This window comes from Gorilla gorilla, chromosome 20 (assembly GCF_029281585.2).
Source record: "Gorilla gorilla gorilla isolate KB3781 chromosome 20, NHGRI_mGorGor1-v2.1_pri, whole genome shotgun sequence".
Taxonomy (NCBI): Eukaryota; Metazoa; Chordata; class Mammalia; order Primates; family Hominidae; genus Gorilla; species Gorilla gorilla.
The window spans coordinates 63,785,830-63,813,347 of NC_073244.2; the positions used below are offsets into that span (position 1 = coordinate 63,785,830).

Genomic DNA, 27,518 nt, shown 5'->3' on the forward strand with positions numbered 1-27,518 from the left:
GATGAACTCCAGTCTCCCACAGAAGGTTAGAGGTGAAGGAACATTCAGACACATAGGTTTCTTAGATGAGTAGTTTGATGACATCTCCAAGGTGTCTTCTGGGAATGGTAAGAAACCCTGAGTTTCTGTCACTGGATTGATTCCAGCTCCATTGTTCCCTTGTCCTTCAGCAAAGTCTCTCCTGAAGCCTATTATGTAAAAATCACAGGACACCATTGGTTTAAACTGAGCTACTGTACTACACTCAACAAACAAAACCAAAATAGAGTCACTCATACTAAAGTTCTATGTCACCAAACCAAAAACTAAGTTGTTTATCTGGCTTTCCAAGAAATCATAAAGAGAGAGAGAGAAAGAAAATAGCCAAATTCCCAAACAGGTCACTTTCAGTAGCCATGAAAATGCCTCTGCTTTAATCCTTACAAAAGAAGTAACATAAGTAACCATGTCAGTCAATCTGTTTTTTTTTTTTTTTTAATTATTGTTTCCCTATTCCCACTGTATGGAAAAAGCAACTTTGAAATGACCATTCAGCTTTTTTTCTTTGTTTCTGCTTTCTTTAGCCCTCCTCTCCCTATAAAATCAAACTTCTCTGTTCTACTCATCAATACAGGCATTCTGTTTTGAGGGATGAGGTGTTGTCTGATTCTAGAATTATGAATAAAGCCAATAAAAACTTTACACTAAATTAGTTGTAATTTTGTCTTTTGACAAATCCTTGGAGCTTGTGTTGCTCAACAGGAAGCCAGGGACTGGCCACAAGAGAAGGAACTCAGCTAGTGGTAAGTTGGGGTCTGGCAATTTAAAAATTATTGTTGGAATGCCTGCTGTATGACAGACATTTCCTAAACTCTGGAGCAGGGCTGTGCAATGAAGTATCTACTTGCCAAATACAGCTTTTTTGTTTTGTTTTGTTTTTTCAGTCTTTTTTTTTTCTTTTTTCTTTTCTTTTATTTTATTTTATTATACTTTAAGTTTTAGGAAATGATGAGTTCATGTCCTTTGTAGGGACATGGACGAAGCTGGAAACCATCATTCTCAGCAAACTATCGCAAGGACAAATACAGCTTTTGAGTGCTTGCTATTTTTCTCATTTAACCTTAAGTGTGCTATAAATATAAAATGCATTTCATGTCTTCTAAGACTTAGTATGAAAAAAGAACGCCATTTATCTCATTAATAATTTTTATTCTGATTAAATGTTCCAATGATACCCTTTTTGATATGTAGGATTCAAGAAAATATATTATTGGTGTTAATTTCCCAAATGTTTCCTACTCTGTTTACACATGGCTACTTGAAAACTATAAGACACAAATATGGCCCGTGTTTACAGATCACATTATGTTTCTATTGGACAGTGCTATGCTAGAGACATAGCACTGAAAGAAGGTGCTACTTGTGGAGTTTGTATATCAGTGCAGAAAGTATTTATGATAGAAAATAAATGAACGAACAAATAAGAAAAGCATCTGGTGAGATAGGCTGGACCTGGGGCAGCTGTTTTGCAAATGGGTTAAGAGAATATCTCTGAGGACAAGATATTTAAGCTAAAATATAAATATTCAGAAAGAGCCAGGTGTGGAAAACTCCAGAGGAATATCATAGTAGGCAGAAGGAAGAGAGAAAGCAAAAGCCCTGAAATGGCAAGAAGCTGGCATGGTCAAGGAATCAAGGAGTCCACCATGGGTCCAGCACAGTGTGTCAGGTGAGAGTGCAGAGATGAGGTCTGGGGATACACAAGACAAATCTCAGAGTGCTTGAGAAGTGTGAGTTAGAAACGTGGAAGCCATAGAAGAGTGCTGAGAAGAATAACATCATTGTCTTATTTTTCCTTTTGAAATATAATTTGTCTGTGTCTGGATTTTAGCAGAGGGAATAGCAGGACCAGGAACAAGCTATCTGCAAAGTTTGTACAAATATCCAAGCCTGACAGGGCCATGGACATGGGCAGTGGAGATGGAGATGGCTCTGGCTGTGCATTCAGCATGTTCTGTAGATATAATCAATAGGACTTGGATTGTATTGGGTGGTAAGGAAAATGAAAGGTGAGTTCTACATTTAAAACTTTAATAACTGAATATTTAAACTCCAAATAGATACAGAATATTGGAAGAACGGCAGGTTTGGGAGGAAGGGACAAGCAACAGTTTAGTTTGGGCAATGTTGGGTTTGGAGTGTCTATGGGACTGCAGGGGAGATATCAAGAAGTCAGTTGGTTATATGAGACTAGAGCTCCTGGGGAGGCCAGTGCTAATAATTCAGATGAGAGGATAGCATGGTACTTTAAGCTGTGATACTGAATGATATCACCTATAGAATGTGGGACACCCTAAATTTAGAGACATTTAGAGCAGAAAACTGGACTGAAAAAAGGTGGCCAATTGAGCTGTAAAGACAACCAAGAGTGGATTGTGTGTACATCTTATCATCGTATGATATGCAAAAAAAATGTGTTTGAAGTAGGAGAAAGAGATCCAGTGGTTCCTATGTCACTGGAACATCAGGATAAAAACTGAGAAAGGTCCACTGGATTTGGCAGTCTGGAGGTCATGTGTATCCTTAGGAGAGTGCATTAGCTGGAGTGCTAAGGACTAAAGTCAATATGGAATGGATTCAGCAGAATAGGTGAGGTGAGAAAGAAAAAGCAAGCAATTAGAGACAACCATTTCTAAAGTCTGGCTAGGAATTCTCTTTACAGAAAACACTTCTCTTAAAGAAATAGGGTTGAAGCTTGGAAAGAAATATGGGCCAAGATTGGTTTCTTTTTAAAGGGAAGGGATAGGATAATGTTTACTTGGTAACAAGAAGGATCTAGTAGAAATCAAATCTTGAGGGTTTCTTTTTAGCAGAAAGCAGAAGGACAAATACCATTTCTTGGGAAGATGAGAGACAGTGGGATGGAAAGCAAATGTAAAGAGGGAAGTCACTGGGAAAAAGAAGTCTTTATTCACAATAGCAAGGGCACGTAAATTGAGGGTTAGAAAAGAAAAGGCTAAAAAATGCACATCTAATTGTTACAATTTTCTCATTAAAATTCAGCCAAGGCCATCAGCTGAGAGTGGAATAGTAGAGGAAGTTGGTTAGTTTGAGGAGAAAGCAGAAGGGCTGAATGTTATTTTAATGCATCAGAAATCACACGTGCTGGAGAAGCACAGATGCTAACAAGGAAGTGCTGAGTTTCCATTACAGATTACATTCCAATCTGTAATCATACATCCAGTTGCGCCTCTCAATAACTGTGACATTGAACAAGTCACTTCCCCTCTCTGAGCCATGGTTTCCTACGGATTATACAAGAACAGTATTTGTCCCAGAGCGAGGATGTTGTAATTAGAAATAATAAAATACACATTGGTTGATACACATTGGGATTGCACCAAATAGCAGCCCTCATAATCAGTACAGGTATCATCTCTGGTCCACGGTTCTCTTCTCCACTTTATAACTAGGGTGGATCCAAAATTTTACAACATTGTCTTGTTGGCCTGTCCCCACTTGTCACTGCACATTGTTGGAATGTGTCAACATTTCCAAATGACTTAGAGATTATTGATACATCATACTGTCTGAATGTCTTCTAGGATATTTGGAGAGTGGTAGAGAAAATCTGAGTCTGTTGAGGAACTAGGGAATGGGAGAGGGTTAACCATACAATTCTGTTGAAATCAGTCTGATTGAGCTCCAACTCTGGTTCTACCCCTTTCTGACTGGGGGCTTTAAATAATTAATGTAACCAATATAAGTCAGCTTCCTCATCTGTACAATGGTTATACTAATTAAAACTAAGGTTAGTCAATATTCACCATGTCTCAGGGTGTGCTCAGCGCTTACACATATTAACACATCTCATCTGCAGAGGCTGTGAGAGGAGTTGTTAGGGTTAAAGGAGAAGCTCTTGGCATGTGAGTAATGTTCATAAGTAGTAGCCACTATTGCTATGAGCATTGTTCTTGTCCTGACCTTGAGCTTCAAAAGGCATGACCCAGGATTGAGCCCCATGACACAGCACACAGCCTGGTGAGGACCAAAAGTTCCCATTTGTCACAGACACTCAGTCTAGCCTAGAAGATTTCCATGTCCAGTCTCACTTAATCCTCACCTGAAAGTTAGACTTCACCACAAAACTGTCCTTGTTCTGCAGAGGAGAAAACTGAGGCTCAAAGAGAGATCACTGACCAAGAACCCATATTGGCAAGGTGCCAACGATAAGAGTAGCGATCTAACTGACCCCAAAGCCCAGTGCTCTTTACTCTGTAACAGTGATGCTCAACTGGGGGGAATTTTGCCTCCCACGGGACCTTTGACAATGTCTATAGACACTTTCAGTTGTCACTCCTGAAGGGGGAGTTGCTACTAGCATCGGTGGATAGAGGCCAGGGGCGCTGCTAAATATCCTACTGTGCACAGAACAGTTCCCCACAACAAAGAATTATGCAGCCCCAATTGTCTGTAGTGCCAACGTTGAGAAACCTTGAGCTACATTAAACAATGTCCATGAAAGACCTCAGTGAAAGTGACTGGTAATGACAGGAAAAAAAGAAGGAAGAGAGAAAAGGAAAGGAGGAAAAAATCATGATACTAGGGTATGACCACATGCTGGAAATCTTTGGGGAACTCCTTTCAAATGCAGCATTTTAGAGTTGCAACGGTAGTGGCTCTAAAGTTGTTCATCCTGAATTTCAAATCTTGCGGCCTCCACTGACCGGCTGGACATGATGCTGAAAAAAAAAACCTACAAAAACCCCGAGGCCATGAATTCCCTCTGGTACAAAAAGGGGTAATGATGGCTGCCCACAATGTTATTATGAGTACTATTTGTGAACAAGTGCTGGATAATTGCTGTTACTTTTAGAGAGGCTGGATATCCCAGGGTAGGAAGAGTCTCTAATTTTCCTGGCCATAAAAATCACTGTAGCTTTTACACAGAGAGATTCTAGAGTTGGGTTCATGAATATGCATTTTAACAAATACCTTGGATGTTTCTGATACAGCCCACAGACCACAGTATAAGCAAATTTGGTCAAGTGGCAAAGACACAAGGGACACAGAGACCTTTGGGTTGAGTTGGATGCAACAGCTTCCCATGTGACCTGGTGCAGAGAGGCAGGGACTGTAATTTTGTGATTCTGTTTCTTAAAAGCAAGGAAATAGATCCCAGAAAGATGCCAGGATATCTTCCCATAGTGTTATTGCCCAGAATTTAGTCATGTTTCCACCAATAAAGCAATCCCTTGCAAAGCAAAAGGAATTCTAGTTAGAACAAATTAGAAAATCAAGATATGCCCGCAAAGATGGAGGAGGGATACCTTCCCCCAAAAGAGTGAGTAACTGAACAAAATTGCGATTTGATTTGCAGAGAAGAAATGAGGAACAGTTATTTGTGGGGGGAGGGGGCATCACCAGCAATATCTGTCAGAATTGTTGCATAGAGAAAGGGCTTAGAAGTCAGACTAAGCTAGATTAAAGATCTTTGTCTACTGTTTCCTACTTAAGTGACCAGCAGATTTCACAATTGCTCTCAACATTGAGTCATTCCTGTGGAAACTACAAACAATGAATATTACAGAGCTACTATGTAGACCAAACTACAACCCATATGTGGCAATTAACACAGTGAATAGTCTCTGATAAGAACCCTACAAATACTAGCTAAATATTCATGCTCATTCTGTTTATCCCACAGACCTTGAAGATATACAACGGATGCTAATTCACTGCATCCCAAACAGAGAACTTTATACCAAGTAGGGACAATGAAAAGCAGACGGGAGAAAGTAAATATAGGGCCCTCTTTGTTGACTTCATCTAGCACAGAATCTATAGGATGTAATATATTTCTGCTCTTTTTTTTCTTGTGGGGGGAAATGGAATCTACTCTGACACCCAGACTGAAGTGCAGTGGCACAATCTTGGCTCACTGCAACCTCTGCCTCCCGGGTTCAAGCAATTCTCCTGCCTCAGCCTCCTAAGTAGCTGGAGTTACAGGCTCTTGCCACCACACCCAGCTAATTTTTGCATTTTTAGTAGAGATGGAGTTTCACCATGTTGGCCAGGCCAGTCTCCAACTCCTGATCTCAAGTGATCCACTCTCCTCAACCTCCTAAAGTGCTGGGGTTACAGGCATGAGTCACCACGCCCGGCCTATAGCATGTAATATATGTCTACATATTACAAGTAATGGTTCAAAATCCTCTTCAGCTAACTCCACCCAAACCCTAAAACTTCAAATTAAATATCAACTAAAAAATAGGTCAAGGGTCCTCACAGTGGGAGGGACAGGAGCTGGGAGACTGGGAGAGCATGGGGCCGAAAGAAGTTGCAGAGCTTGCCAGCATGTTTGCATTGAGTGATGGAGGCCACAGATGTGAACCTTCTGACTCTGAGTCTTGTGCCTTCCTCACGAAGCTGAAGCTGCCTATGCTCAATTTTCCATTGTCCATACACTCTCAGTTCAGTATTTCGGCTGGTGGACAGAGCCCTTTAATCCTCTTGGTAATCAGCTTGATAGGTGGCACGCATATTAATAATGATGGGAATATAGAGAACTATCGTTTCCCAAAGGAACTCCGAGAGAGTGCCAATTTTACGTTACAACCATTCACAAGGCTCACTGGGGCGGGTCTGCTGGTAGGAGGAGGAGCTATAGTGGAAGTTAATGAATAGTTGTATTGTAAGATGGTGTCACAGCTGAGAAATGGCCATTGCTGAAATGTTTCAGGTGTGGGAAGATGGAAACCAACTTCTCCATTCCTCTGAATGAAACTGAGGAGGTGCTCCCTGAGCCTGCTGGCCACACCGTTCTGTGGATCTTCTCACTGCTAGTCCATGGAGTCACCTTTGTCTTCGGGGTCCTGGGCAATGGGCTTGTGATCTGGGTGGCCGGATTCCGGATGACACGCACAGTCAACACCATCTGTTACCTGAACCTGGCCCTAGCTGACTTCTCTTTCAGTGCCATCCTACCATTCCGAATGGTCTCAGTCGCCATGAGAGAAAAATGGCCTTTTGGCTCATTCCTATGTAAGTTAGTTCATGTTATGATAGACATCAACCTGTTTGTCAGTGTCTACCTGATCACCATCATTGCTCTGGACCGCTGTATTTGTGTCCTGCATCCAGCCTGGGCCCAGAACCATCGCACCATGAGTCTGGCCAAGAGGGTGATGACGGGACTCTGGATTCTCACCATAGTCCTTACCTTACCAAATTTCATCTTCTGGACTACAATAAGTACTACGAATGGGGACACATACTGTATTTTCAACTTTGCATTCTGGGGTGACACTGCTGTAGAGAGGTTGAACGTGTTCATTACCATGGCCAAGGTCTTTCTGATCCTCCACTTCATTAGTGGCTTCAGCGTGCCTATGTCCATCATCACAGTCTGCTATGGGATCATCGCTGCCAAAATTCACAGAAACCACATGATTAAATCCAGCCGTCCCTTACGTGTCTTCGCTGCTGTGGTGGCTTCTTTCTTCATCTGTTGGTTCCCTTATGAACTAAATGGCATTCTAATGGCAGTCTGGCTCAAAGAGATGTTGTTAAATGGCAAATACAAAATCATTCTTGTCCTGATTAACCCAACAAGCTCCTTGGCCTTTTTTAACAGCTGCCTCAACCCAATTCTCTACGTCTTTATGGGTCGTAACTTCCAAGAAAGACTGATTCGCTCTTTGCCCACTAGTTTGGAGAGGGCCCTGACTGAGGTCCCTGACTCAGCCCAGACCAGCAACACAGACACCACTTCTGCTTCACCTCCTGAGGAGACGGAGTTACAAGCAATGTGAGGTCGGGGATATTTTTGGGCTCTGTCTCTTTCTACCCTGCGTTAAGCGGAAAAAAAAAATTCTGACAGTGTTTTTCTTCCTCTTTCATACCACCACCACCACCACAATCATCAACATAAAGGAAGTCTGTACCAAATCTGTAGGGGGTTTTCCCCACAACCAAGCAATAGACACCAGCTGGGTGTCCTACAATTAAATTCCAACACTTTCTACCTGGAGCTACTGTCAGATCCCACAGGTTTAAGGGCTCATTCCCCAAGTCTGCTCCTCCAGTTGAGACACAAGTCACAAATCCAGGCTTCTGAAACTTCGGACCAACCAGCTTCAATCAGGTTTCCCACTACCCCCTCTTTGGGGGTAGAGTGGCTCATGGAACTCAGAGAAACATTTATTTCGGCTTGCTGGTTTATTATAAAAGCAAGGTTTATTATAAAAGATACTACAAAGGATACAGATGAAGAGGCACATAGGGCAAGGTACGGGGTTCCATGCCCTCCCTGAGTGCATCACCCTCTGGGAACCTCCGTGTGTTCACGTCTCATGAAGCTCTCCAAATCCAGTCCTCTTGGGTTTTTATGGAAGCTTCATGATGTCAGCATTCTTTCCTCCAGTGTATAGGATGGGACCCTCTCTGGGGAGGGTCTTAAGACCCACAATTAGAAAGGCGAGGGAAGATTAGAGTCCTGCTTTGGGGTAGATGAAAGGAAAGGAGAGAGATTCTGTTTCCTGAGGCTTAATACACCCAACATTATAACAAAGGACTGTAGCAAGGGCTATGGGAGTTCTGAAGCAGCAACCATGGGCTAAAACCAACATACATCTTAATACCAGATACCCTAATCCCAGTCCTAACTTCATTTAACCTTGGTCACATTGAGTCATTCCAGGATGAGTAGCTCAAGTATTTCCTCAGGGAAAATACTTCCGTGCCCCCTGATTTGAGGGTAAGAAGTAGATAATGAGGCCACTGGGGGTGTTATTTTTTCATGTCTGGACCTCAGCCTATATCCTGAGACTAAGTGGAAGTGGGAAAAGAGTACAAGAGAAGAGACAAAGTGGGGATATTTGTAAGGCTTAGATGAGATAGTGTTTTTTTAGAAAAAAACTTTCTCTTACCATTAAGTAAAACGTTTGCCGTAAGCTTTCTGGGGCTTTCTCTTTTTAAAGTCAGACTGTTGAAGGTTTCTTCTATTCTTATTTGTTAAGAGTTTTCTTTTATTGTTTAAATCATGAATGAATGTTGAATTTTATTAAATGCAGTTTCTGTAAATATTAACGTGATCATATTATTTTTATTATTTCATTTACATAATTATAAATTAGATTAAGTTTTCAATGTTAAGCTACCCTTGCATTTATGAAATAAACCACGCTTGCTCATGATGGTTTTTGAACATTTATAATCTGTCTCACAGATTTGTTTAGAATTTCTGTATTTATGTTTATGTAGAGATGGCTCTGTTATTTCACTTTTCTCTACGTTCTTGTTAGCTTTTACATAAAACTTACGTTTTCCTGAAAGGAGTTTGGAAGTGATTTTCTGATTCTATCCTCGGGTATTATATCTTTGTTAAACATTTAGAAAAATTTGCTAGTGAAGCCAACTGGATCTTGGGTTTGCTTTTTGGGAAGGCTTTTAAATATAGGTTCGATTTCTTTAACAATTATTAGACCGGGCAGTTTTCTTTTTCACATTGTTCACTTTTGGTAAACTGTGATTTTCAAATTCAAGGAATTTGGCCATTTCATCCCAATTACCAAACTTATGTAATCACCCAGTGGGTTCTTCCTGCCTGCTGCACAGACAAAACCAGTTTACTGAGACTGCAGTATTGCAGTAAAAAAAGATGCAGTATTGCAGTAAACATGATGCTGGCCACATGGATGAACTGGAGTTATCAGTCAAATCAGTTTCCCTCAAGGCTGAGAGGTTATGGTTTTTCAAAGATAGTTTGGTGGGCAGGAGACTAGGGAATGGGTGCTGCTGACTGGTTGGGAAGGCAATCATAGGAGAGTGGAAAGTGGTCCTCAAGCACTGAGTCTGCCTTGGAGTGAGGGGGTCACAGGACCACTTGAGTCATAAGTCATGAGCCCTGGTAAGGTCAGTCAGTTGCTAGAATGCAAGTCTGAAAAACATCTCAAAAGACTAATCCTAGGTTCTACAATAGAGGTGTTACCTATAGAAGTGATTGGGGAAGTCACAAATCTTGGTCTTTACTGCCCAGGTGTCTCTGGCCACATGACATCTGGCAATAAAGGATTATAGAAACTATAATCCTACATTTTAGCAGAATTCAGACTCCTTGAATAATCCTAATCTTAGGGCCTTTCATTACTTTTCAGTCTCAGAGCAAGAAGGGTGTTAGTTAGGGAAGGCCTACTATCATCCTTGCTTCCATGTTAAACTATAAACTAAATTCTTCCCCGGTTATCTTAGCCTACAACCAGGAGTGAACAAAGACAGACAACCTTTGAGGCTAGAGGCAGGAAGGAGTCAGCCATGTTAGATTTCTCTCACTGTCAAAATTTTTGCAAATGTGGTTTCACTTATTGGCATGAGACAGTAATAATAACTGTATGGTACTTGATATGTTTCTTTCAAGTAATGAGAATGTAAGCTATCTGAGGGCAGGTATTTTGGTCTATATTGTTTGCTGATGGATCCCAATCCCCTGCAAATAAGATAGTGTCTGATATGTGATAGGCACTCAATAAATGTTTACAGCATTGATAAACAATAATATCACTTAATGTCCAGTCAAAATTATCTGCAGCCCTCATAATATGAATAAGGTCAGGTCTAGTAAATTCCCATCTTCATGTCCACAGTATTTGTAAATTCCCAGCTGGCTTACATTTTCATGAACATTTCTGATTTTGAGTTTCTGCTTAAGTAAACTACTCTGGTTAACCATTGCCTAAAGACTTCATATTTAAATAAATAACTCATAACTCAGCCCTTTACCTTGCTTTCTGCACATAAACACTCAGAAATTGTCAATTCTGTATTGTGAACATACTTTCCTGATGCACTGGCAAAAGACACCACTCAACATGAATATCAGGCAATCCTGTTATCAATGTTCTCACTCACCCCACTGCTTTACTCAGTTAATTTTCTTCTCCTTTTCCCTTCTGTCTCTCCTAAAGTTATTTGCATTTCCAAGGCAGAGCAGTTTGCGCATTTCATTTGCACGTTTGACTCCTATAAATGCTTTAGAGTTCCCAGGAGGTGTATATTCTTAAATGCCCAGCCAAGGTGTAGCCATAGAAAATAAGGAACAAGGCTGGGCATGATGGCTGACTCCAGTAATCCCAGCACTTTGGGAGGCTGAGGTGAGTGGATCATATGAGGTCAAGAGTTCTAGACCAGCCTGGCCAACATGTTGAAATGCTGTCTGTACTAAAAATACAAAAATTATCTGGGCATGGTGGTGTGCACCTATAATCCCAGCTACTTGGAAGACTGAGGAAGGAGAATTGTTTGAACCTGGGAGGCGAAGGTTGCAATGAGCTGAGAATGTGCCACTGCACTCTAGCCTGGGAGACAGAGAAAGATTCCATCTCAAAAAAAAAAAAAAGGAAAAGAAAAAGAAAAAGAAAATAAAAAGGCACAAGGACAAAACCTAGATAGGAGAGCCAGGGCTTCCAGATGGGCTAATTAAGAGACTTCCTCCACTGCCAGGACAGGGGATTCTTACTATTCCTTCCCACTGGCCTTGGTTAATTGCAGTAGAACAGTGCCTGCTACATCCTCTCCATTTTTCTTTTCCTCTTTAGGAGTTTTCATTGTGGAGTCTCAATTCCCATTGCATTATGATATATTGTGGGTTCAGGAAACTGAGATTTTTTTTTTTTTAAGTTATGGGACAGTTACCACAAAGAAATACTTCCCAATGTATGTCCATGTGGATGGCTCACTAACTTCCTGTATCAGGCCTGGTCGGTCTGGGACAGCACTACTGCTTCCTGGTTTTAGATTTTTTGTTGCTTTGTGCAACTTAGTACTGCTGTTGTCAGGTGTTGCCTTGGGGACTCTCCAGAAACTCTGGTGAATATAGACAGCTCTCTGAGCCTTCAGGCTCCCCTGCAGCTCCTGGAGGGCAGGTTTCATTGTAATGAGGATGTTTCGCTATGAACAGTAGTCACTCTTTCTCCAATCAGGCCCCTGGTGACAGGCCACTACTTGAGGGCACGTTGTCCCTTGAGCTATATATGCTGCTCTTGTTACATGGGGTCTTGGTAGTAGTCTGGCCTGTACTGGGTATAAGTTGCAAAGTCCTGGTCTCCAGCCAGAGTGAGCTGGCCAGTAAGGTGAAACTCTACGTCCATCTCTGCCAGGGTCCAACCTGGCCGAATGACAGATGAAAAATGCACTCTGAGACTGATATCCAGTGAAAAAGCAGGCTAGGGGACTGGGCAGCTCACAGACACCGAGGAGGGAGCTGTAAAGAGTCAGTAGCCACGGCCCCGACAAGCTGGCACTGTGGGCATTTATTCAGTACAGATTTAATGACAAAGGCCTGGAGTCAACACATCTTGTGGGTGATTAACATTGTCACCCCCCACCCCCCAAGACAGCAGTCCTGTGCACAGATGATTAAAGACCAGGTTCCGAGGCCTAAGTAAACTAACTTATCTAGATCAATTCCTTTACACTTCCTTGTTATCCATTCTGAGAAAATTCAGCTGCCTTCAGCCAAATCCTCTTCTGAAGCTATGCAAATCCCAGGCCTTCCAAGAAGGTTTGCGTCCTTTTCCTATAATTTATCTTACAACTTTTCCCACCATCCTGACCGATCTCCTACACATCTCACTGATGAGAGAGCCACAGGATACCAGGCTCCTGGGAAGCAGCAATTCCCTCATAGTGAAGTCAGAAAAGATGATAAAATGCTGGGCTTCAGTGTGTTGATAAAGGAGAGCCAGGATGAAAGGATCAAGTCACCTAAGCCTAACCTGTAATATGGCAACTGCACGAGTCCCCTTGGCAATTTTCAAGAGCAAGTGCTGCTGAGGCCAGTGCCTCCTTGGTTGCTGCATTCCTTCCTGCTATCACTCCTTGTCCCCACTAGCCACTCAGAGGTGAAGTGGGGTACCTTCAAAAGGGAAACAACTGCCCACAAGGCCAGTGCAAATGGAGCTCACCCCCAGATGTTTTTAGTAACAATTTGTAAAGTCAAAACAACAGGGTGCCAAACCCAAGGTCATCTAGATTTTCTCCTGTTATCTTCTAGAAGTTTTATAATTTTGTCTTTTACATTTAGGTCTGTGATCCATTTTGAGTCCTATTTATCTGGTGGAAACCTGACTGACATAGCATATGCTTCTAGTGTTTAAAAAAAAAAAAACAGAGGAAAGATGAAGCATTAACTAATATAAATTAGTAGAAATTGAGTGGAAGAAATGAAAATAGTCTCTCTCTCTGTCTACTTTATCATGTCATTTTCTTTTTGTGTTTTTGCCATCAGCATATACATCTGTTCTCTAATCTACTAACTGAAAACATAAAAACCTTTTGTACCACACACGTCCTCCTGAACTTTACAACCAATTTCTCTGCTCTCCTTGACAGCAAACTCAAGGGTCACTTCCAGTTTCTTTCTCTACTTCCTCATTTCACATTTTCTCCAGAACTCATTCTAAATGGGTTCATGTCCTGATTACTGCAGTGGGACTACTCTTATCAAGGACAACAGTGACATCCATTGCCATGTTACTGCACTGCAGGTTCAGACATTTGGTGCTTGCCTATGAATCCAATGGAGTAAATCTAAGTCATGCTTATCTGATAATGATGGGAATCTTAGGCCCCTAAGCATATATGACTCAGTTGTCCACACCCTTTTATTTTAAAATAAAATATATAATTCTCTTGGTGACATCACACTTGTTTGGTTTTCTTCCTACCTCAGTGATTTATCTTTCTCAATCTCCTTGACTGGCTCTTTTCTGACTTTTAAATGTTGGTGTACCCGAGGGCTCAATTCTAGACCCCCCTCATCTATTTGCATCAATGCAGTCATCCTAGGCAATGTGTTCCTATAACTTGAAATCCCATCTGTACATAAATGACTCCCCCTAAACATCCATCATAATCCACAACTTCTCTTCAGGACTCCAGACTGGTATCTACCTCCCTCCTCTGCATTTCCACTTGAAAACCTATGGGGCATCATCAAAGTAAAACTATCAATTTGATTCCCCCTGAAACAGCTGCTTGCCAAATCTTCTACATTTCTTCCAAATTTAGGAAAAGTCATCACACTCTACCAAATGTCTTAAGTCCCAAATATAAGTAATTATTGATTCTTTATTTTATTTATGTATTTTTTATGAGATGGAGTCTCACTCTGTTGTCCAGGCTGGAGTGCTGCGGTGCGATCTTCGCTCACCGCAACCTCTGCCTCCCAGGTTCAAGCAATTATCCTGCCTCAGCCTCCTAAGTAGTTGGGGTTACAAGGTTCATGCCACCCCGCCTGGCTAATATTTGTATTTTTAGTAGAGATGGGGTTTCACCATGTTGGCCAGGCTGGTCTCAAACTCCTGATCTCAAGTGATCCACCTGCCTTGGCCTCCCAAAGTGCAAGGATTACAAGCATGAGCCACTGCACCCGGCCTATTGATTCTTTTAATCTAATCCATCACCATATCCCATTGACTCTATGTCAAAATCGTGGACCAAATCTGTGTGTTTCTTTCCTGTCCACTACCACCTGACTCCAAACCATCACCATCCGGACCACTACAATAGTTTCCTAATCTTTCTGCATTCACTCTTGCTCTACAGCAATCAGTTATTTACACAGCAGCCAAAGTTTTTTTTTTCTAATATAAACATGATCGTGCCCATCTCTTGATTAACACCCTCCAATAGCTTCCCATCATGCTAATAATAAAAACATCTGAATCCGCTATCTGACTCCCAAAGCCTCATATTATCTGGCTTTTGCCTGTCCTTCTGATGGTCTTCCTCAAAAGTTTTTCTTTCATCGATTATGATGTTAGTAATTACACTAGTAATATCTTTATTTCTCAAACATACCAAATCATTCTTGTCTCAGAATCTTTGTACTAACTGTTGTCCTGCTTGGAATATTCTTCCTCTTGAACTTTCATGTGACCAGTTCATGTAATTCTAATCTCAGCTTAAACATAACCTCCTCAGAATATTTTTTTCTGAGTCCCTAAGATAACGTAGCCTCTCAGGCTCTCTCCAGTCTAGTTCAGCAAATATTTTAGTTCTTTTCATAGCACTTGTTGTAGCTTTCTGTCAATCACAAAATCATCTCCCTTCTCTCATTCTTTGCTGGTCTGAGAGCCTTTGACGCCTCTCTTTTTCTTCATCTATTGTAGCAGCCTCCACATTCATCTGTCATTTTTCAGTGAGAAAGAGAGTGGGTATCCAGAAAATGAGGTCTGAACCATATACAGCAGAGTTTGTTAAGCCTGAGGTAGACACCTGGTAGCCATTAAAAGATGCAGAGCAATGTGATGATCTGCTCTATTTTTTTTTTAATTTGTATTGAGTCTAAAGCTAAACCATAATTTTCTTTTTTTATTTTTATTTTTTATTTTTTTGAGACAAGGTCTTACTCTGTTTCCCAGGCTAGAGTGCAGTGGTGCAATCTCAGCTCACTGCAGCCTCTGCCCCCTGGGCTCAAGTGATCCTCCTGCCTCAGCCTCCCAAGTAGCTGGGACTGGAGGTGCAAACCACCATGCCTGGCTAATCAACCATAAAACTTTTTCATTTTTATGAAGTCCAACTTATTCCTTTTTTACAGATTGTGCTTTTGGTGTCATGTCAAAGAATTCTTTGGTTAGCTCTTGGTCCTGGACATTTTTTAATGTTTTCTCCTAAAAATGTAGTAGTTCTACATTTAATATTTAAATCTATAATCCATCTTTAATTATCTTTTGCAAAGAATGTGAGGCTTAGGTTGAGTTTCTTTTTTGTTAATATTTTTAATGTCCAATTACACCAGTATCATTTGTTGAAAATAATATTCTTTCTTCATTGAATTTTTTACGTATGTCAAAAGTCAATATTGTGTGTGGATCTATTTCTGGACTCTATTGTGTTCCATTGGTCTGTCTACCGTTTAGCCAATATCACACTGTCTTGATAATTGTAGCTTAATAGCAAGTCTTGACATACTCCAATGTTGTTCCTTTTCAAAAGTAATTTGGCTATTTTAGTTCCTTTGCCTTTCCACATAAATTTTTAGAATTAGGTTAATGTTTTTTTAACTTGAATCACATTGAATCTATGGATTTGCTTGAAGAAGAATTGATGTCTTAATCATATTCTGTCTGCAGTACTCTCTTATTCAGCACTAATCTTTCAACTCTATCTGCCTTGTTCTTCCCAACTCCCAACTTTATCTTCTTATTTCAAACTCATTTCAAAGAGTCTACCGGGCTCTACCTGTGTTTCCCCTCCTACTCTGTGGCCTGGGAACTCTCTCAAGTCAGTAATCAAGGCAATCACGGGAATCATCTTATTTGTTTCCCCTTTTTTGGAGATTACAATGCTATACTACCTGTTGTCCAGTGTCAGAAAACCATTCTTTCCCATTTTCCCTAGATTTTTAGTTGTTTAAGGTAGGAGCATAAATCTGGTCTCTCTTATGCCATCACCGCTGGAAGTAGTTACGTTGATTGTGTTTTAAAAAGTCATTTTTTGCTTCTGTTCATGGAGAGAGAGAGCTGTTTGCAAAAGCTAGTTCAGGCATTCAGACAAGAGATGGCATGAGCCTGTAGGTGATTCTTGGGGTGCATAAAATCAGCAGCACTTGGATTTTGCTTACCAAATGAGAGAAAAATCAATAATAAATTTTAGACTTGGCACTTAATCTACTGAGAGGACAATGCCTCTGATTCCTAAAAGAAAGAAAACTGAGGAAGGGGCAGGTCAGGGAATAGGAGAACTGGGGATACTGTTTTCAGAATGTTTAGTTTGTCATGCCTACTGCTTGTGTTCACAGAAATTCCAAGAAGTTGACTGATTTTATGAGGCTGGAATTTTGGGAAGTGGTCAGGGCTGATGGTTTAGATTAACAGTTAGGGGTACAATATATTTTTTTCTTTTAGTTTTAGCTCACATCATAATTGTACATATTTAAGGGATACAGAGTGATATGTTGATACATGCATACAATGTGTATAATAGTCAAATCAGGGTAATTAGCATATCCATCACCTAAAACATTTATCATTTCTTTGTGTGGTGAAGATTCAAAATCCTCTCCTCTAGCTTTTCAAAAACACACAATAGATTTTTTTTTTCTAGCCACTTATGTAGCTACAAAAATAGTACTGGAGTAGGGGCAGGGTCTTGCTCTGTCACCCAGGCTGGAGTGCAGTGGCACAATCATAGCTCACTGCAGCCTTAAAACCCTGGGCTCAAGTGATCCTCCACCTCAGTCTCTGGAGTAGCTGAGGCATGTGCAGCCACACTCCTTTTATTTATTTATTTATTTTGTGGAAACAAGGTCACACTATGTTGCCCAGGCAAACTCCTGGCCTCAAGATACAGAGAATTAAAAACCACAATCAAGTAACCTAACTGACATTTATAAACCATTTCTTACACCTAAGAGTAGGATATTTCACATAATACCCAATATAATTCTTTTCAAGTGCTGGGTTATAAAATAAGTTTCAATAAAAATCTAAGGTTTTAAATTATACTAAGTATATTCCATGACCATAATCTATCAAATTAAAAACCAGCAATAATAACATAACTAGCAAATGCCCAAATCTTTGGAAACTAAACAACATATATGTAAATAACCCATGGGCCAAATAAATCTTAATGAAGATTAGAAAATATTTTTAACTGAAGGATAAGAGGAGTACATTTCAAATTTTGTGATTTAAAGCTAAAGACAGTGTGCACACGATTTTTTTTTTTAAGACAGGGTCTTGCTCTGTCACTCAAGCTGCAGTGAAGTGGCAGAATCACGGCTCACTGAAGCTTCAACCTCTTGGGCTCAAGCAATCCTCCTGCCTCAGCCTCCTGAATGGCTGAGATTATAGGCACTCACCACCACATCTGGCTAATTTTTAAATTTTTTTGTAGAGGTGGGGTCTTGCTATGTTGTCCAGACTGCTCTTGAACTCCTGGCCTCAAGCAATCATCCAACCTGAGCCTCCCTTACAGGGGAATTTTTACCTTAAGTGTTTTTATTAGAGAATAAGTGTGTGAACTCAATGATCTAAGTTTACATTTCAAGAAGCTAGAAAAATATCAAATTAAATCTAAAGAAAATATAAGAAAATAACTTTTAAAAGTGGAAATAAATGAAATAGAGGTCAATAGAAGAGGAAATATTAAAGTTATGTTAAGATATCAATAAAATGGATAAGTTTCTAGCAATACTAATCAAGAAAAAAAAGAAAATACAAATGACCAATCTTAGGAATGAAAAAAGGAACATTATTACAGAGACTAAACACACTAAAATGATATTACAAATCACTTTATAACATTATATTTGACAATTTAGAGGAAATGGACAAATTCCTTGAAAAGCACACATATGAAACTGTCATAAAAAGAATTAGAAAATCTAAATAGTCCAATACCTAGTAAAGAAATTGAATTTCTAATCAATACCCATTAAAAAAAAAAAAACTTCAGGCTTGCATTGTTTCACCTGTGAATTCTACTGAATATTTAAGAAAGAAGTAACATCAGTCTTACAAGAAACACTTCCAAAAGACAGGGAAAAAAGGAACACTTACTAGTTTACTTTTAAATACATCTGTTCAATACAAAAATTGTGCTTGAAGAATAAAGTGATTTTTATGAACTGAAGTTAAAATTAATATTAATTCATTTTTTATTTTAACCAATATTTCAGAAAAGTTGTGTTTTCACTGACATGGCCAGACATAACCGAAATCAGTATCTTTTTTTTTGAGACAGTCTTGCTCTGTTCCCCAGACTGGAGTGCAATGGCACGATCTCGGCTCACTGCAACCTCTGCCTCCCTGGTTCAAGCAATTCTCCTGTCTCAGCCTCCTGAGTAGCTCGAATCACAGATGCCCGCCACCACGCCCAGCTAATTTTTGTATTTTTAGTAGAGATGGGGTTTCACCATGTTGGTCAGGCTGGTCTTGAACTACTGACCTCAGGTGATCCACCTGCCTTGGCCTCCCAAAGTGCTGGGATTACAGGCATGAGCCACCGCACCCGACCTTGAAATCAATATCTTAAGTAATGTTTGGATCATGCAATTTTAAAGTGACACATACTTTACACATTAGTGGTTTTAAAAAGTTTTTCTCACATTGATGTCATGGCAATAAATGGAAGAAAAAAATACCTAGTTCTTGAAAACAATAATAAAAACCTTTGTTTCTAATGATTACTCATCACGTGGAAATTTGCAGTGAAACCAAAATGAAGCCAAGTAATTTAATTTCTACTCTTCAAAAATCTCTGTATGTAGTATTTCTGGAGTATCTGACTAGTATAATAAGGTTTTTTTGCCTTTATTGTCAGACACTTCATTAAATCTTAAGGTGGTAAAAACAGTGTGAAATCATCATAAAATCTTACCATTCAAATAAATTGTACTTATGTTTTACACTTTTTGAAATAGATATTCTGACGGGGGTAAGATAATATCTCATTGTGGTTTTGATTTGCATTTCTCTGACAATTTGTGATGTTTGGCTCTTTTAATGTACCTGTTGGCCATTTCTACGTCTTCTTCTGAAAAACGTCTATTCATGTCCTTTGCTTACGTTTTAATGGAATTACCAGTTCTGTTGTTGTTTCCACACGAACATTTTCAGATGAACATTCATTGAGATTTTATTCATAAAAGCCAAACCTGGAAGCAACTCAGATGTCTGTGAACTGGTGAGTGGATACACTATAGCATATCTGTATGATGGAATGTTAGAGTTAAAAAGGAATTGCTAATAAATGCAACAACATTGTGAACAAAAGTTCCTGAAAAGGGCTGGGTGCAGTAGCTCACGCCTGTAATACCAGCACTTTGGGAAGCTGAGGCAGGTGGATCACCTGAGGTCAGGAGTTCAAGACCAGCACAGGCAACATGGTGAAATCCAGTCTCTACTAAAAATACAAAAATTATACGGGCATGGTGGCACACACCTGTAATCCCAGCTACTTGGGAGGCAGAGGCAGGAGAACTGCCTGAACCCAGGAGGCAGAGGTTGCAGTGAGCCCAGAGGGCGCCACTGCACCCCAGCCTGGGTGACAGAGTGAGACTCTGTCTCAAAAAAAAAGAAAAGAAAAAATTATCTGAAAAGGAATGTGAAGGAAACAGACTTTATTCCAGCAAACAGCTGCAAACTACAGAAACACAATCTTTGTTGTAAAATGAAGGTGTGTTCCAGGGAACAGAGGGAAGGCTCCGGTTTTCAAGCAAAAGTTTCTGCCCAGGTTCCCTATCACCTATGTTGATGCCAAGAAAGAGTGAAACTTACTTAGTTCTTATTGGTTAACACAGCTCAGTCCTGATTGGTTGATACAGCTGAGCCCTGATTGGCCAGGGAAGGTGAACTCTGATTGGTTGCTTCAGGTGAGCTCTGATTGGTTGGTTTCCAAGCCCCAAAATTAAAAGGTGTGAGTTTTGAGGGGACTTAGAGTACATGTATGACCTCTAGACAGCAAATGGCTGGTAGGTTCTATTTTAAATTTAAGCCCAAGTAACCATACAGGATCCATCCCAAAAGACTGGCTCTTTCAAATTCACATTTGTTCACAACATGAATGCATCTCAAAAGCATTATGCTAAGGGCACAAAGTCAGACACAAAAAACTATCTCTTATATAATTCCATATGTGTGACGTTCTAGATTACAAATAACTATAGTAACAGAAATGAGGTGAGTGGCTGTCAGGGAACAGGAGGTGGGGAAAGGGGATCAATAATTGCAAAGGGGCACAAAAAACTTTGGAGTCAATATAAATATCTATTTTCAGATGATGGTTAGATGATAATATTTATAGGCCATTTTCATTTTTAAGTATAGCTACAAAAATCCTAAATAAAATATTAGCAAACCATATCCCAAAATATATAGAAAAATATTGTACTATGACTAAGTTGCATTTATTACAGAAGTGCAAAGGAACTGATTTATGCCAACCACCTGACTGAGCTTGGAGCCAGCTTCTTCCCCCGTCTTCAGATAAAAGCCCAGCCCAGATGACACCTTGGTTTGATTTTGGCCTTGAGATCCTATGCAGAACATTCAGCCAAACGCATTCAGATGCCTGACCTACAGAGCTATGAGCTAAAACATGAGTGTTGTTTCACACTGCTAAATTTGTAGTAATTTCTACATAGCAACAGAGAACAAATACAAATATTATAATACTATTTATAAAACTTAAAAATCTAAATATTGAGTTCTTTAGGTATCCACATATAAGTACATATTTCTAAAAATCAAGGAAATCACATACACAATTCTAGATGGAAATTTTTAGCGGGGTGGGAGTATTGGAATGATTAGGCAAATACACGATTGATGCAAAGATGGGACAGAAATGAAAGACTTTGTCATTTGCATATTATCAAACATTACCTTTGTTAAGCAAAAAAAGCCAATGGTTAAATATGCATTTAAATGTTTAATTAGAAACTAAATTATTCGTTGTGCACATGTACCCTAGAACTTAAAGTATAATAAAAAAATTTTTTAAAAAATAGCCATTCTCCCTGGTATAAGAGGGTTAAAAAAAGAAACTAAATTTTTATATTTATTATATAATTATATAAATATTTATATATAAGTATAAACATAAATATATATAAATTTATATTAAATTAAATAGAATTTAATTTTAAATTTAATTTAAAAGTTTAAATATGCGTTTAACCTGATCTGCTTTATGTATTTAAGAAAATGAAATATCCATACTATGCAGTTCAATTTAATAACATAGTACAAAAGATAAGTTTGGTATAGATGGTAAATTGTAGTTGCTTTTACTATTACTGCCTGGTTTTTTATTTACAAGCATGTAACAATTTTTGTAATAAATAATTGTTGTAAGAAGATCTTTATTTAAAACCCTCAGAAGTTTTCTAATATGTACTCAAAGATAAATTCATATAGGAAAACGAACTATATGAAAGCAGAAAAGGAAAAGTTAATTAGATAATTAAAATTCCCACAGAAAGGTATATATTTGAATAATAAAAGAATATTTCTCAATTATCTACTATAAACCAGGCACTTTGCTAGCATTTCAGGCACACCATTCCAATAATCTTCAAAAGAAATTTGCAAAGGAGATACCATCATTTCTTCCTAACAGTAAAACTTACAGCATTTCAATACCTTGCCCAAAGTCGTGCAGACAGTAAATAGCAAAATCGGCATAAAGAATCAGGACTAAAATGTTATTTCAAAGGATTCATCAAGAAATAAATTATGTTAGCCAGGCGTGGTTGAGCATGCCTCTAGTCCTAGTTACTCAGGAGGCCGAGACAGGAGGATCACTTGAGCCCAGGAGGTTGAGGCTGCAGTAAGCTATGATCACCCCTCTGCACTCCAGCCTGGGTGACAGAGCAAGACTCTTTCTCTAATGATTAAACATAATAATAAGAAGAAGAAATTACACACACATACCCATACACATGTACCAAGTATTTATGACACAATTTTAATAATTGCTGAATCTAGGTGATGGGTACACAGGTGACCACCATGTTGCTATTCCTTCAGTGTACTTGAAAGGTTTCAGTATGAAATGTTGGGAAATATGGTTGGGTACTTAGTACAGCACCCAAATCCCTGGCATCTGAAGCAATGAAGTACCTCCTTCCCCAGCCCTTCCCATCACTGATAGCCATAATGGCCCCCAACTCCGCATCGCTTGCTCGCTTTTCCTGGTTCCCCAGACACCGACTTCCACTCGACGCTGAGGATGCTCCAATCCAGACCACAGAAGCCCTCAGTGGCTAACCCCCAGCTTCAGATTCCACTGACCATTCCCTGAAGCCTTCTTACACCGCAAACCTCCACAAGTACCCCATGCTGGTCGCATCCGGTCAAGGACCCCAGCAGCGCCGGGAAACTCACCCTACAGCTGGAGTCGCACAAACATTCGCTTGAGGACTAGCAGGTTTCCGTAGCCTCTTCACTCATTGCCGTAGTCACGCTCTTGTGCAGACTCAGTAGCACCTTCGCGGAACACAAGATGTCTACAGACTTTGAAACCAGGCGTGCATATGGAAGCAGCAGTCTTGGAAGATGCTTCTTACAGATAGCGAGATGGCCATTTTCTGGCGACTAAATTCCATCGTGCTAGAAAGGAAAGAGGCAATGCAGCTGATCTTCTACTGTCCTTTTCACCACCTCCCCAGCTGCTACCAGCAGCGTTGTGCATTCTCGGGAACAACATTCAGCCTTCTCACCTGTCTACTTCAAATCTAGCAACAGCCCTAAGCCAATCACAGACAAGACCTGAGCCGAAGATGGCTGCACCTATTTAGCCCCATAGGCCCTTAAAGCAGCGGGTAAGGCGCAGCCATATTTGAAAAAGTTTTGGGATCTGTTGATCAAAGACTAGGCAGTGGAGCAAGGAAGTGGGAGCAGGCAGAGGGTGGATTCTGGGAATGTGTTTGTCGAGAGAAGTCTTAGGAAACCAGAATTGGGTCTGGAGGAGCTCAGGTAGTAAGGGGGAAGCCACCTGGGTACATTTGGGTGTGGGATTGTGGAGAGAGACCTTGAGGGGTAAGAACTGGGCCAAACTGGTTGTGGAGCAGACACTGACAACCACAACCCATTCCAAGAGAATATTAGTTGTACTTCAGAAAGATCATGTGTATTATGAACAGTCATGTGAAATAGACGTAAAAGTCATGAAGAAATTATTAGCAATCAAATCTAGCATTATATGAAAAGAATGAACTTCAAGATCAGGTTCCCAGGAATACAAGGATGTTTTATCCCTTAAAAATAAATACATGTAATGTATGGTGCCAGCCATGATTGAGTAAGCCCCCTAGTTTATCACTCCCACTGGTTAGAGTTAAAACTTTTGAAAAAAAACTAATAAAAACTACTTGAGAACTTTTAAAATGAATAATTGCAAAGAGATTGGAGAATAAAGTATAGAGTTGAAAACCAAGCAATGCACAGAGTAAGTTCCCTCATTTTTTTTCTGTCTATATCTCCTGCCTTTGACCTAAGGGTAAGACAAATTAGGAAACTGTTAGTCCAAACTGCACCATTTTGGAAGCCCCCCACCATTTCACAAAACCTGATCAAAGTGAAACATTCCACAGGGGGTTCGGGCTGTGAGAAACATCCTGCCTCTTATCATATTCTGCTGGGAGAAAGTGCAAGGAACACCACTTCCCGCAGGAACCGCCTCATCCTGGGAACATGTCCCCCCAGGCCCCTCTCACCCAGGCCTATAAATTGCCCCAGCCTATAAGCGGTGGGCACTGGCATTAGGCTGTTTCCTCACTTCTGTAGGTCTTATGCTGGACATAAAGCCTGCATTTGCTGTAGAGCCACCACTCCGTGTCTTTCTTTAACCCTTGCCTTCCCTTCAAAACCTAACAGAAATTTCGCTGCTGAGGTGAAGAGCAAGGACACTAAGAAAAACCAGTCTTAATGGCCAGAAAACACAGAAAATGAATCCACATGAGCCAAAAAGTGTGTTGTGGGGATCTCTATTTTATTTTATTTTTTCCGTTTTTCTAGTTTTTCTAGCATGGTCTTGCTAGTTCTACTGTTGAAACTGCACTGCCACAGTACTGGCAGTGACATGGACACCTAAAACTCAAGAAAAAAAATCTGTAGATAGAAAATATTAGGCCCGATGTGGTGGCTCACGCCTGTAATCTCAGCACTTTGGGGGGCCAAGGCAGATGGATCACCTGGGGTCAGGAGTTTGAGGCCAGGCTGGCCAACCTCATCTGTACTAAAAATACAAAAATTAGCCAGGCATGGTGGCAGGCACCTGTAATCCCACCTACTTGGGAGGCTGAGGCAGGAGAATCAGTTGAATCTTTCTGATGCCAATCATAAGCTTGCCACATTAGTTCTAGAGAAAAACAAACAAAAAACAATGAATCCTACCATTATCATGAAATGGAGAGGGATAGAATCTCAAGTTCATATACAAGAAAAATTCAGAAAGTGATCTGCAGATACACAGTGTAAGTCTGAGACATTCAATAAAAGAAATATATAATAGGCTTCAAGGACACAGGTGTCATCAAACTTGGAAAAGATTCTAGGAATATTTGAAAGCATACTAGAAGAGGTCTATAAATATTGGTAGGAGGTGAAGGGTGGTTGTATCTAATAGGCTGCAAAAGAAAAGTGACTAAGCAAAAAGGCAAGGGCCAAATAGGCAAGAATCTCAACCAGAGGGAGAAAAAGAGGCACATCTCCTATGAGTCATATATAGAAATATAGTGCTATGGTTTGATGTGTCCCCCAAAACTCATCTGCTAGAAAGTTAATCCTCAGTGCAGCAGTGACAGGGAAGTGGGGCCTAATGGGAGGTGTTTAGGTCATGAGGGCTCCACCTCATGAGCAAATTAATGCCATGATAAAAAGGCCTTGTGGGAGTGGGTTTGCTACCTTCTGCTCTTCTGCCATATGAGAACCCAACATTCATCCTTACTTGCCATTCTATTATCTGCCATGTGAGGATGCTGCAAAAAGGCCCTCAGCAGATACCAGATACTGGTACCCTGATCTTGGACTTCCCAGCCTGCAGAACTGTGAGAAATAAATTTCAATTATTTGTAAATTACCCTGTCTCAAGTATTTTGTTATAGCAGCACAAGTGGATTATGACAGATAGTAAGAGGAGGAGAAATTGTTCATATTGAAGAACTCTTTTCACTTATACTCTAAGTCACCCTTAAAGGTTCACAGACTATGAGAAAATGTATTAAAATAACAAGGGTGCCAACCCATCAATGGCCAACTAGTACTTTGGTTCCACTAACTCCCATTGCATTGGTTTCACTCACCTGGACTGCACCGACTTGGGAATTCTCTCTCTACTATTCCTTGTTCTTCTTTCCCCAACCGGAATATTGCTTCTGGCTTGGTAGCTTGATAACCTGTCAAGAGGTAATCACAGAGAATCTGAGCAGCATTAGAGCTTGTGAGAAAAAGTTCTGTTTCAGGAAATGCACAGTATACATCTCAGCAGAACAGAAACCTTTCATTTGGAAAGTGAAATTACATATGGTCACTGTATGATTATAAAGTAAAAAAAGTTCTAAAAGTCAAAGTCCAAAATCATTGAGGATATCAGAATACCCATAAATTGCGGCAATAGAAAAAAAGGCAATTAATTGGCTTACAGTGAGATATTTAGGAAAGTTGTCTTTACCCAATGATACTAGGTTGTTGTAATTTTCCAACATCACATCCTGGTAGAGGTTCTTCTGAACAGGGTCTAATAGCTTCCACTCCTCCCAGGTGAAGTCAACAGCCACATCATTGAATGATGATAAACCCTATAATAACATAATCCTTTTAAATCTGGAGTTAATATAATAAAATTCAGTCTATAAGACTCGTAGGACATTATTCTCATTATTTTTACCACAAAGATTCACAAACGAAGATTTTCCTGTGCCTAGTTTTGGTTTGCACTTTGTGAGTGGAATACATTAAAAACTATCTTTTCTTTGTGCATTCTTCATTCACTTGTTTACTCTTTCATTCATTTGCCCGATGTAAAGTATCTTTTAAACCTTTAAACTACCTAAAAACCATCTGTAACCCACCTTAGGAGCATTTAATGTAATTCATTATACAATAAAAACAATAAAGGTTAGTCCTTCCTTCAAGTGTTTCTGATCTTGCACAGAGTAGCAAATACAGTCCTATGCAGAAAGCCTATGTATTGCACGGTATTATGGATTATCAAGGACTAAGACAGAAGTATGCTCAAGCTAATATGTGAGCACAATTAGGTAAGGCCATAATTGTTCTGAAGAGGTAGACAAGCTGGTAGCATGATTAGTAGTGCGTTCTAAAGGAAGAAGTGGAAGAAATGGGGGCTTCCTTGGAAGGGGGCAACATATGTATATATATTAAATACCATTCTGCGTTCAAAGAAATGCAAATAGTTCATTAAGACAGGAGAAGCTGAAGAGAAGAAATGCCCATTTGAAAAGCAGGAACATGTCTTGGAGCAAAGGGTACACATTTCCTTAAGATACTCGATAGCCACTACATTTTTTTTTTTTTTTTTTTACATACTTAAGTAAGTTACGGTCAGAATTGCATTTTGGAAATTGTGCTACAAATTAAATGATGATACTCATAAAGAAAAACACAGACTTCTTACTATGTGCTATGTATCATTCTACACATTTTACATATATTAACATAATAATCTGCACAATAACCCTTGTTTAAGCACTATTATGTTCTTTTTATAAAGAAGAGATTTTAAGTTTCCTAGCTGTGCCTTTTATATCTCCCACATTTCCTCAAAGATTACTGTTCACTGGGTCCATATGCTGGCACACAAAAACTGAAGAGGAAGAGGAAGATCCATCAAAGACATTTCTTCACACTTGCTGATATCAACGATTTTATGTGCTTTCTCCTTCTGGACAAAGTAAATCTTGTAACTTTTAAAAATTCTCTTGTGATGGTTGTCAGTACTGCCATAAAAATTTTTGCAACTTAATTCTAGATCCTGCTACTTATATGGCAATTGTCTAATTATTAGCA

At 39.8% G+C, this 27,518-nt stretch overlaps 1 protein-coding gene and 1 pseudogene across 1 annotated transcript; one reads left to right on the forward strand and one right to left on the reverse strand.

Moving 5' to 3' along the window:
• LOC129528664 (endogenous retrovirus group K member 7 Env polyprotein-like) overlaps positions 1–27,518 on the reverse strand; it is a 43,492-nt pseudogene that overhangs the window by 12,223 nt on the left and 3,751 nt on the right.
• On the forward strand, positions 607–9,308 carry FPR3 (formyl peptide receptor 3). Its single transcript, XM_063701587.1, has 2 exons — positions 607–782; positions 6,722–9,308. The coding sequence occupies exon 2, from the start codon at positions 6,732–6,734 to the stop codon at positions 7,791–7,793; it is 1,062 nt and encodes a 353-aa protein (XP_063557657.1). The 5' UTR covers positions 607–782; positions 6,722–6,731; the 3' UTR covers positions 7,794–9,308.